Source organism: Ranitomeya variabilis, chromosome 1 (genome assembly GCF_051348905.1).
Source record: "Ranitomeya variabilis isolate aRanVar5 chromosome 1, aRanVar5.hap1, whole genome shotgun sequence".
NCBI classification, from domain to species: Eukaryota; Metazoa; Chordata; class Amphibia; order Anura; family Dendrobatidae; genus Ranitomeya; species Ranitomeya variabilis.
The window spans coordinates 1,054,200,381-1,054,212,969 of NC_135232.1; the positions used below are offsets into that span (position 1 = coordinate 1,054,200,381).

Consider the following 12,589-nt stretch of genomic DNA (forward strand, 5'->3'; position numbering starts at 1 on the left):
TGTCCATACATTTGGCCTACTCTGCTTTGTGAAAATTCTGGTCATGTCTATTTTCATGCTTTTTTTAGTTGCCCCCCAAAAAAAACTTGGGGCCCGTTCCATCGATATTGCAATACCATACGTCTGGTCCAGGGTGTGTTTACCACACCAAGTTTGATTGTATCGCAGGCACATTGAATTTAACAGTACTTATATATATATATTTTTTGTCATGCATGCTGATATCATATTACAATATCTTTGTATCGTTATTATAATCGAACAATACAATTGAATAATAGCATCCACTTTTTGAATTTATTTATTATGATTATACATTGGTTTTATTTATCTCTATCCTCTTTTTCATAATTTTTCATATATATTACATTTTTTAAAAAATTTCTCCATTTAGTTTTCACTTTTTTCTTCTTTTCTTTTTATTTATTTTTTTTTATTTTTTATTCTTATTTTTATCTTTATCATTATTTTTCATTTTTACTTATATTTATTTATATTTTTTTATTATTTTTTTTCATTATTATTTTTTTCACTTATTTTGTATCATTATATTATTTTATTAGTTTTGTGTCTCATAATTGCTTACCTTTTTCTAAAAACTTCATATGGGTGCTATTCAGCATGCATGGCATGTGTTGACATCAGACTGATCCTGTGTATACTGCAAGATATTCATATATGTATATTCAAACACATTTATTGTTCTTCTTTTTTTCAAAAAACTGGACTAGGGGTCCTTTTTCAATCCAATTGGTACTGCATTAACGGGTTCTCCATGGTTATAGCTATTTTGACCTGCTATTTAGTATTAACACAATTCTTGTTGCATATATAAGGCAATTGAGGGAATGTTGTCTTTATCTACATACTGAGCATGCGCTGACCACTTTCCCCTCCCTCTGCCTATGCAGTAATTATGTGCCGTACCAGATCCAGGGCATAGATGTCTCCACGTGCGCGCGCATGCGCACGAGTCACTTGGAATAAACTTTATTGTTCAAACCGGAGTTACAACAATAACAAGATGGCCGCGGCCACTCTGCTTTACACGCCGGATGCCCCCTGTGTGTTCTCTCCAGGTGATTACCTTTAGCACCATCAAATAATACGCATATATACTGCCGCATTGAACGCTTCACACTACATGACATTTTCTTTCCCTGAGGAAGCCGCCACTTTGGCGACGATACGCGTGGGAGCCCATCCCACACTCTGCTTCCCTTGTGTACTACATATTTTTCTCATGGCTTTGGACTATGGGTATGATGGGGGTGTCTTTTGTGTATTGGACTGAGGTTGTGGGCTCTTATTTGGTCAGTTCCTACTCTCCTCCCCCCATACGCAGGTCCTATGTGTACCATTACTGAGACATTCATACGTTTATACATGTTTGATTATTTTTTCAATTGTTGAATTGTCTCATCTATTATTGGTACATCTTTATAAGTATAAGCCATATATTCAAGCTTTGACAATTTTGTCACTTTCTGCACAATTATTATGCACCTTATTAGGGGTATGCATGGTATTGCAATATCGATCTATGTGCCATCTTTATTTGTGTAGTTAGGCTATTGTAGTCTTCTTATTGTGGGAAGTTCATGTTTTGTGGGTTGTCATCTTCCCCACCTTGGGATATGATATGTATATATATATTTGGGCAGTGTTTTTGCATATTTGCATTTTTTAAGTGTTTTTAATCATCATGTTGTGTTTTGTGTGCACATGTGTGTGTATTTTGTAGGTTTCTTTGCCAATTGAATAAAAATTACAATTTTATACCATCAGAGGTGTTCCTATATATATGTGGGCATGATCTTTTTCTTCTTTTCTTGTCCATGTTCAGTTACAAGCCCACAGTGAACCCTCTGTCCCTTGCGGTGCCCTCCATTTCTCTAATCATGTACAGCACCGTCCCTTACATATTGGATTTTATAGAGCCCTGTCTTTTATTACATACCGTCCTGTCTTGTTAGCTGTATAATGCAATGATGGCTAATGGAGCATGGGAAAGCTTCTTTTCTAAAGGAGGAGCTGATGGACTGGTCGTCTGGTCACCAGTTGCTCCATCAGTAGTCATTTAATATCTAACAAGAGAGGGGACTATGTAATAAAAGAGGGCACTGTGAATAACAAAAATAACAAGAATACACTATGTAAGAGACAGCACTGTACATAACAGCAGAGGAAGCTATATAATAAGGGAGGGCATCATATCTAACTAGAGAGGATGTACGTAATAAGGGACGGTGTTATACATAACAAAAGAGGAAACTGTAACTAAGGATGGTGTAATACATAAGTGAGTACACTATACACTAAGACTGTGCTATACATAAGTGAGTACACTATATACTAAGGGACTGTGTTAGACATAATAATCGATAATAACGTCTTCCTCCGCCTCCCACTGTTCCTAAATCCCCTTCTTCCCATCCCAATCCCCCGCACCCCTCATTGTCCTCCTCCCCCAGCATCCCATTATTGCCCTCTCCCCCACCCCCATGATTGCCCTCTTCACCACCTCTATCATTGCTTTCTCCCCAGCACCTCATTATTACCCATTCCACCACCTCCATCATTGCCTGCTCCCCACCACCCCCATCATTGTCCTATCCGCTGCCACCATCATTGCCTTCTCCCCCACCACATCATTACCCATTCCACCACCTCCATCATTTCCTCCTCCCCACCACCCCAACATTGTCCTTTCCACTGCCATCATCGTCTTCTCCCCACCACCCCCATCATTACCCATTCCACCACCTCCATCATTGCCTCCTTCCCCACTATCCCCATCATTGCCTTCTCCCCCACCACCCCGTTATTGCCCATTCACCACCTCCATCATTTCCTCATCCCCCACCACCCCACCTCCATTATTGCCCTTTCCACCACCCCCATCATTGCTTTCTTCCCCACCACCCCTATCATTGCCCTCTGCCTCATCACCCCCATCATTGCCCTCTCCTCCACCTAACACACACAGACACACACAGCACCATTCACCTCTCTGCATACACACACACACCCTCACCTGACCTCTGCGCACTGTATCCTGAAGCCACACCATCGCCTGCAGCTTCCTGTCTCACACAGCCATGGTGCTGAATGATGTAATTCAGTCGCTGCTGTGTGAGACAGGAAGCACGGGCAGAAAGCAGGACAGATCCATTCCCTGCAGCTCTGCTCTGTTGCCATTTTCTCTTGCAGGCAGCGGAGCTGCAGGGATTGCTCCCTGCCTGCCACGCATGAGGGCAATCTGGCTAGGGCCCCCCCGGAGCCTCAGGGCCAGATAAACTGGCCAGATTACCCTCATCATTAGCTGCCCTGCAGGGGGCCTCCGGGCCCCGATGCAGTCGCGCCGATTGAACAGGCAGTATGTCCGCCCATGTATTGCTGCTAATATCATTTTTCTTTGCTCACACTGCTATTCCGTGATGAGCATTAATCCCACGGATTTCCCTGGTGACACTTGTACTATACTATATACTGCTAACCAACCAATCCCCTGGGGCAATCCCGTGGGCCCTGTGCACACCATAATTCATCATTTCTATTCACTGAGATGTATTATTTATCTGGAACAGTGTACACACAGGTCCTGGTTCCAGATGCTTATAGAATGCGATATGCATTGATCCACTGATTTTCCTGATGACATTTGGATTATAACTATGAGGTTCACTATATTGTCAACAGCTTTTCAAGACACCAATATCTGGTGTACCAACCATCTCTCTTATTGTTAACTAACAAGTCTCATTTTGAATAATTTTTGATACGGTGTTTCACCCTGTGAAAAAATTACCTTCCGATAAGGGGTAAAATTGATTGGATTCTCATTTATTTTGCACTATTGATGTAGGTGCATTTTTTCACAGACAGTATATGATAGGGTTGTTCTGTAGCGAGCTTATTTATGAGAGGTGTGGAGTTCGCCTCTGTCTTCACATCTCCTGTTAACCCCCTTTTTTTGTATTAATTGTATTGTGTGTTATTTAATAAACTCACTTTTTATTGACTGGCTCTGTACAGAATGGAGGGACTGCAGCAAGAAGAGCACCAAGTATGCTCCCTATACCTGTGCCATGTGGCCTGACATTAGATTTAGACGGGTGGGCTGCTAAAGCACCAGTCACCTTTTCCCGGGCCACACTTTCACTCCTATACTGGTCCGGTGACCTGCGCTTCCTTCACATTTTATCTATTGGTAGTAATAAATGAATAGCTCCTGCAAGCAGAGTTCCTGTAAATCATTATCTTAATTTGCGAAGACAGTCTTTTCCATACTTTCATGTGATACACAACCAATGACATTCATATTCTGGTTTATTTGATGAATTTCTCAGTTATGACTTTCTTGTACCTGCATGCCTTCTTGTCCAGAAATACCCACGCCAACATCAGCAATCTGAATCATGCTCACATCATTGGCACCATCACCTGGGGGAGAAACAAAGTACATACAGCGGAGTAAGATTATCTCAATGCCTGTGAAGACCATGGAAAGAAAACGCCAACTCATGAAAGCCGTTGTCTGGGCAATGATTACTGCTAGGGAGGGAGTGGAACATGCCGAGACCTAACAGTCTGTAGGAGCACGCACAGGCTGGGCTGGCAGGGAGCCGAGAGCAGAGGAGTGGTTGCTCCTGAAGATAGGACCAACCCTTTAAAGTGTGCCAAATTTATCACCTTAGACTGTTTGACAAATTTGGCTAAATCTTTAGACTGTCTATTCTAAGATTACACCATAAGGCTACTTTCACATTAGCGTCGTGCACTGCACATCGCAATGCGACGTTGAAGCGCACCGACGCATACTGTGAAAGCGCCGCACAACGGGGGCAGCGGATGCTGTTTTTCAACGCATCCGCTGCCCCATTGTGAGGTGTGGGGAGGTGGGAGCGGAGTTCCGGACGCGCATGCGCGGTCGGAAATGCTGCAGACGACGCACCAAAAAACGTTACATGCAACGGTTTTTGGTGGCGACGGTCCGACGCAACCGTCGCACGACGGTTGCGACGTGTGGCAATGCGTCGCACTGCGTCACTAATAAAAGTCTATGGAGAAAAAACGCAGGATGCGTTTTTTCTGCAAAACGACACATAGCGACGTGCAGTGCACAACGCTAATGTGAAAGTAGCCTAAGTTGGCTTGCTCATCCACTCACTAAGGGTGGGGGATGTCACCCACTTATCTCTTTCTATCAGACTGCTGGATTCCAGTGATGTGTCACTTACTGGACTGCTTGGTGCAGATTTGACAGATCCCCCGTTTTCTCTGCTGTAATTGTAGCAGTGTTCAAATGGTCAGTTGTGTATAACCCGCCCCCACCCCTGACTGACAGCTTCCTGCGTACACTGTACATGGTCAGCAAGCGGGGATACAAAGACTAGCTGGACTAGCTTGGATGCTGATAATCTCCTGCTAATAATACACTAATTGTATTGAAACTACAAACTAGCTGCTGAGCACATGACATTGCTAGAATCCGGCTCAATGCCCTTACATTATGCTGCTCTCAGATTAAACTACAAAAAGCAGCGAAGATTCTCTTGAAACCAATTATATTTTGTGTTACTAGTACGAAAAAAACAAATATGACAGTCAAAAGTTTAAAAGATGCTTGCCTGGATTAACATCATAATGACCCATTCTTCGTATAGGTCAGCAATACGAGATCAGTGGGGGAGTGACGACTGGCACCCGCACGAAGCAGCGCTCATCAACGCACAGAGCCAACAGTGCGGTGCCTGGTCTATAGGCCTCGGCCATTTGCTAGAGCGCCAGTGAATGGGAGATAACAGGCAGTATCCAGGAGCGGCCAATAAGCAATGTATGGAGTCATGCGGTTCTGTACGCAATTTACATCCAGCCATCACTGAGCAGATCACAGCTGATTGGATAGCGACCCACGGCATATCTCCAAACAATCTGATATTGACAGACAGGCCAGCAATAGGCGAGTTCTGGAAAATCCCTTCTAATCTCCAATCATCACTGACAAATTGTTACTAACCGATGGCAAGAGTCATGACTTTCATGCTATTCCGGACCAGTTTAACCACTTGGCTTTTCTGCAGAGGAGTAGCTCGGCAGCATATGACCGCTCTGCAGTGCTGAGTGAGGTACAGGAACTTCTTCTCCAGCGTTTCATGTAGTGTAAACTCTAGGCTCTTTCCATCGATTATCAAGGCAAAGTCAACATATTCTTTCTCAAAGGAGGAGTTAAAGGATTTCTCTTCTTTTAAAGAATTATTAGAGAATAGGTGTCCTTCCATTTCAGAGATGATGTGGTCCATCAAAGCCTCACATGCTGCCTATTGGGAGTAAAAAGAGGAAATAAATACCAATTCTCAAGTTAAAATATTGCAAATAAAGGAAAAATGTAGACACACAGACTCTGGAAACACTAGGGAGAATTGCAAAACATTCATGTCATGAGCAAAAAAAAAAAAAAAAGTTTAACCGAATTTATAAACATTGACTCTGATGAGAGATTTTCATAATTATTTATTACTACATATTCAACATTCCCTGCCTCTGCTCTATTAAAGGGATTGTGCCACAAACAAAAGTACATTTTAAATCAGCAGATCTTAGAATAATAATAAACTCCAATTGGATGTGTTTCTCCAAAATGTTCCTGTGCTGAGATAATCTTAGAAATGTGCCCCTGCTGTGTACTGTGAAATGTCTGACCGTGCAGGAACATGGTCTGATCATACCACAGCTCCTGGGCAGGGAAGAAAAAGAGAGGATACAGAGATTACAGCACGGGATCACAGCAGATTCTTTCTTTGAGGTAAAATATGGTTTCAAATTCAGGCAGTGAAATGTTTTACCTCACAGAAAGAATCCTCTGTGATCCCCGGCTGTAATGTCTGTATACTCTTTTGCTTCCTATCCTGCCCAGGAGCTGTGGTATGATCAAACCATGTTCCTGTATGGTCAGACAGCCCTTCAACTTAGCAGATAAACTGAGCAATTCCCACTCCATCCGTTGAAACAGGGAAGAGAAATAAAACAATCAATTCCATGTTAGTAGTGATTTCACTATAATTCTTTGTGGCCCAGATTTGGAGGACTGGAGAAGGAGAAGTATAAAACTGAAATGAAGTCTCTTTTTTATAGAATCATAGAATGTTAGAGTTGGAAGGGACCTCCAGGGTCATCGTGTCCAACCTCCTGCTCAATGCAGGATTCACTAAACATCCCAGACAGTTTGAAGACTTCCATTGGAGCAAAACTCACCACCTTTAGTGGCAGCCTGTTCCACCCATTGATCACCCTCACTGTCAAAAAGTTTTTTCTAATATCTAGTCTGTATTTTCTCCCTTACAGTTTCAGTCCATTACTTCTCATGTTTCCATGTGGAAACGAGAATAATGATGATCCCTTTACACTGTGATAGCCCTTCAGATATTTGTAAGCAGCTATTAAATCTCCTCTTAGCCTTTTTTGCAAGTTAAACATTCCCAGATCCTTCAACCGTTCCTCATAGGTCATGTTCTTCAGTCTGCTCGCCACCCTGGCAGCTCTTCAGTCTGCTCGCCACCCTGGCAGCTCTTCAGTCTGCTCGCCACCCTGGCAGCTCTTCAGTCTGCTCGCCACCCTGGCAGCTCTTCAGTCTGCTCGCCACCCTGGCAGCTACAGTTTTTCAATGTCTTTTTTAAAAGGTGGTGCCAGAACTGGACACAGTATTCCAGATGAGGCCTGACCAAGGAGGAGTAGAGGGGGATACTTCACTAAATTCCTGGCGCTATAGAAAGACATGTGTACACATTTAGTAAGGTTATGAACTATAGTGCACAAAGCTAATTTTTGGGGCACACAATTGACTGAATCTGCTACCCCAGAGAAGAACAAGATTAACTCCATTAAACTATTTTGTTTTCTTTTATGTCCATTTTGCATTTTGTCACAGAGATCTAAAATATGAAGTTTTCCAAAAGCTACAATTTTGTTGGGACAGTCAAGGCTCAAAACACCCACAACCATAACCAGGGTTGGGTGAACCAGGGTAAGGTAACATACTCATTAACCATATGTGTATATCTATACACCGACCTTTTCTTGTCTGGTGACTGTGAAGATTTTGTAACTATGTTCTAGGAGTTGGCAAGAATAAGCAATATTGACGGCAGTCTCTTCCTTGTCCCCGGTAAGCATCCAAATCTTGATACCAGCTTTTCTTAGAGATTCTATGGTCTCTGGAACACCTTCCTGGAGACGGTCTTCTATACCAGTGGCCCCTGAAACGGTTTACAAATCACACACTAATCAAAGAAATGGTATGTGGTGGTCTAGATGCTGCAGAACGTAGGAGGAATCTGAAGTCACAGCATGAATTTTTGATCCAAAATATCCAAGCAATAGAGCGTGACTATTAAATTGTGCAGCATTTAGAAATAGAGGAAATGGCCACAACAATATGCTGGTTAACACTAAAAGATTAAAAAAAGCAAAACTGCCACCCCTTCCTGAGGTGAGACCTTTCCCACAATGTGGCACCATTGGGTGGGTTTACGCCTCAAGTTTCCTCATTCTCTTGTGAAACTTCCTATATTAGCTTGGACACTGCATGTCACACAGGTAAGGAGATAACACATCTACATCTAGTATTGTACACTAGAAATAAACCACCACTTAAAGGGAACCTGTCACCCCCAAAATCAAAGGTGAGCTAAGCCCACCGGCATCAGGGGCTTATCTACAGCATTATGTAATGCTGTAGATAAGCTCCCAATGTATCCTAAAAGATGAGAAAAAGAGGTTAGATTATACTCACCTGGGGACGGTCCCAATACGATGGGCGTCACGGTCCTCCCATCTTCTTACGATGACGTCCTCTTCTTGTCTTCACGCTGTGGCTCCGGCGCAGGCGTACTTTGTCTGACCTGTTGAGGGCAGAGCAAAGTACTGCAGTGCGCAGGCGCCAGGAAAGGTCAGAGAGGCCCAGCGCCTGCGCACTGCAGTACATTGCTCTGCCCTCAACAGGGCAGACAACGTACACCTGCGCCGGAGCCGCAATAATAAGCAAAGAAGAGGACGTCATCGTAAGATGGGAGGCCCCGGACTGCGACGCCTATCGGACTGGACCGCAGCGGGACCGCCCCTGGGTGAGTGTAATCTAACCTCTTTTTCTCATCTTTAGGATACATCGGGGGCCTATCTACAGCATTACAGAATGCTGTAGATAAGCCCCTGATGCCGGTGGGCTTAGCTCACCTTTGATTTTGGGGGTGACAGGTTCCCTTTAATGGTGACTGAATCGCTAGGATCTGTACCGGTGCCAAGTTGTGTACCGTCCATATTCACTGCTTTTGTAAGAGCATAAACTTACCAAGGAGTGTTAGATCTGTTTCCAGTTTTAGTGCAGACTCGTATAACAGTTCCTCCCGGTTATCAATACTGGTTTCGGCTACACTGTGGTCGTGCAGCCATTCTGCATACTCCACATTAGTCATGACCTATAGAAGACAGCACACACCATAAGGGATTAGTATAGTGGATTAATACCAAAGCCTCCACCACAATTAGAGCAAGGCAAAATGATTTGCAATGACCCTGGTCCGGTGGCCATGTCGGTACTCTGTGGCAACCAAAGACAGAGAAAATTCTCTCAGCCGGCCACCAAATGCTGGTACCTTGGGTGCCTCCATTAGTAGGACCCTGTGTAATGACGATGTATAGAATCAGCTCCCCAATCCCAGGCTGTATTTCTCAAAGAAGAAAATCTCACTAGATTATGAAAGTAAAAAATCCCTGTAAGGAAAAACGGCTGTATAAATCGGATCACAACACTCCCCAAACCAGAGTGTGACAGCTTCATGTATTTCTATGCACACTCGGGTGGGGAGAGCCGCCGGCCAGTCCGTGCACTGAGCTCCGATCTGCGTCCGATATATACGGCCGTCTGACTTTGCCCTAAAACTGAGGGAGATCATCAGATTTGCCAACATGCTGAATAAAGCCTTCTCGTTTTATCTACTGTCAGTTTTTTGTGTTTTGTCTTAAACTGATGGGTACTCTTACAGGATTCATTAGAATATGGTGCATGACTGAATTAAACATCTGTTTCTCTTTATACTTGCATTACAGGAAACCTGAATTAGTTTCCCCAGCACCTCACATTTCCGTGAATGTAAAACAGAGTTACCTTTTTGGCAATACATAAAGTGCGGAGACCTCCTTTAGCATATTTATCTAAATGCTTCTGTGTCAATGTTCGGATCTCCGCCTGGAGTACTTCCGTTTTGTTACCTGAAATCACATAATAACTAAAGTTTAGCTACAATAAAAAAAACCCAAGCACTACACATACCAGTGATGACAATGTTCACAGATCTACTAAATAATCTAAAGAGGAAAAAAAAACAAAGATTATACAGAATCCGTCAGCAGATTTTTGGCATGTAATCTGACAGCAGCATGATATAAGGACAGAGACCCCAATTCCAGTGTCACTTAGATTACTGGGTGCAGCAGTTGTGATAGAGTCACAGTTTTCGCTGCTGCAGATGTAGCAGAGTTCACTTGTTGAGCTGTGTATAACGCCATCCACACCAGAGCTTTGAGTACATTGTATAGTAACAGAGCTGCTATTTAGTGCTGGTGGTGTGGTTGGACTGGGAGGCACGAGGCAGGTTATCGGTTAGCGACAATCTGCTGAAACAACACTGATTGCATTGAAACAGCAAAACACAGCCCAGTAAGTGACATCTCTAATCAGGGACTCTGATCCTACACCATGATACTCTCAGATTAAATAGCAAAACCCTGCTGACAGATTACCTTTAAAAGGACAAATCAGTTAAAAAAAATAAAAAACACTTCCAAATTTTTTTCTTTTTTGTGTTAAATCTCTAGGGGATTTTGCTCTATTTACGTATAGTACTCCCCTCCCCCATGTACTCATTTATGATAAAGAAATCCAGAAAATCTATTAACTGTAGAGTAAGGTGGTCCCGTTGATGCTGGATTAAGGGGATCTGACTGTCTGAATATAAATGATACATTGTTGCATAGAGCATTTAGACAAGATGAACCTGGTGTACTTTTTAAAAATCGAAGACCGAATCTTTCTACAATCTGTTTTTTGAAAATGTAAACCGATTCCCTGTTCACTTTGCCTTGCAGATTTTCAGCGTCCCTCCTCCCTGCTGCTGAGATCTCACTCTGCTCAGTACAAGCTGCTGCTGTAAGTCAAAATGGGTGGGTAGAAACTAACTACTGTTGGACTCATGAGGGTTTTTTTTTTTTTTTTTTAATAATCAGGAAAGTACATTTATTTTGAATTTTTTTTTTTTTTTAAAGTACCTATACCAGCCTCATCAGGTCAAAGATTTATTAATGTATGCAGTTTGCATTGTGAAATCTGGTGACAGATCTGCTTTAAAGGAAAGTTACCTTACAAAAAAAGGGAGAACACTTACCATTAGAAGCCAGGAGGTCCATTATCACGGAGTCCGCACCTTTTGCATAGACCACTACCTCATTGGACATGGGATGCCGCACCACAACAGACATCCTTTTCCTTACAGAGTCAAATGGCAAAATGTGCAGTAACTGAAATGATAAAGGTCCAAGAAAGCCAAGCTCCACAGTGACTTGGTCAGGAGTCCGAGACCGGAGGGTGCATTTATAAGCTCGAGCAGCATGAACCAGCGCAGCTTCATCCGGGGACTCAGCTTCATAGTAAAGCTCACATGCAGTAGGTTTATCGGTGCCACAATTAGGACCTGCAAGCTCTGACTTGTCCAGGCCTTCAAGGGGCATTTCACTAGTGGCATCTAGACTAACCTCCAAAGATCGCTCGCCCTCAGCAGGAGAAGCCAGCTTCATTCTGCCGAAGAGGGGCACTTTGGTCATAAAGTTGTTGGGCGTTTCTGAGGAGGAATCTTTTGCACTGGATAGTGAGGTAGAACTGCTTTTCCGAACGGAGAACCTTTGAAACATCTGCTTGATTTCTTCAAGAGATTTCATTGGAGTTTTAATTAAAGATGGCATCCTGACCTGTCAATATAGAAACACATACTGTAAAACATGGCCACTAAATATACATATCCCCATAAATATAGAACAAGGAGAACAAGGAGCATACAATATAGATATATATATATATATATATATATACATACAAAATCTTTATTAATACATATATTAAAATTAATATCAGTAGTACGTCGTAATATTTCTGTTCCAATGCAAAGCAGAAGGAGAAGCTACCACCCTAATGCACCCCAACAGTACTGAATAATTGCCCCAAGGGGGAAAAGGCACCACAGCACAGTCCCCACATAAGGTATAGAATGAGTCAGCCCATGTGACGGAAATATATCCAGTAATCAAATGCACAAGTACCCGCATGAGGGGAAGTTCATTAGCTGTCTATGACATCCTAACAATAAAAAAGGGGCTTACCAAAGAGAGGGGTGAAGAGGAGAGGTACAGCCGGAGAGAAGACGGATCTTCTCTTCACCCCTCTCTTTGGTAAGCCCCTTTTACTATTTTCTACACGTATTTTAATGATTACTCCTGTTTTGAACTATTTATTAATAAAAGTGATTATATTTAATGGAAT

At 42.8% G+C, this 12,589-nt stretch overlaps 1 protein-coding gene across 1 annotated transcript in view; it reads right to left on the minus strand.

Annotated features, from left to right (window-relative positions):
- Positions 1 to 12,589, minus strand: part of ATP10D (ATPase phospholipid transporting 10D (putative)) — a 119,259-nt gene that overhangs the window by 13,135 nt on the left and 93,535 nt on the right. The window contains exons 12-17 of the mRNA XM_077279816.1: positions 11,442 to 12,021; positions 10,166 to 10,269; positions 9,350 to 9,476; positions 8,074 to 8,258; positions 6,023 to 6,323; positions 4,370 to 4,446 (exon numbers count right to left, since the gene is read on the minus strand). Coding sequence (XP_077135931.1) covers positions 4,370 to 4,446; positions 6,023 to 6,323; positions 8,074 to 8,258; positions 9,350 to 9,476; positions 10,166 to 10,269; positions 11,442 to 12,021 — 1,374 coding nt within the window. The remainder of the gene's footprint in view (positions 1 to 4,369; positions 4,447 to 6,022; positions 6,324 to 8,073; positions 8,259 to 9,349; positions 9,477 to 10,165; positions 10,270 to 11,441; positions 12,022 to 12,589) is intronic.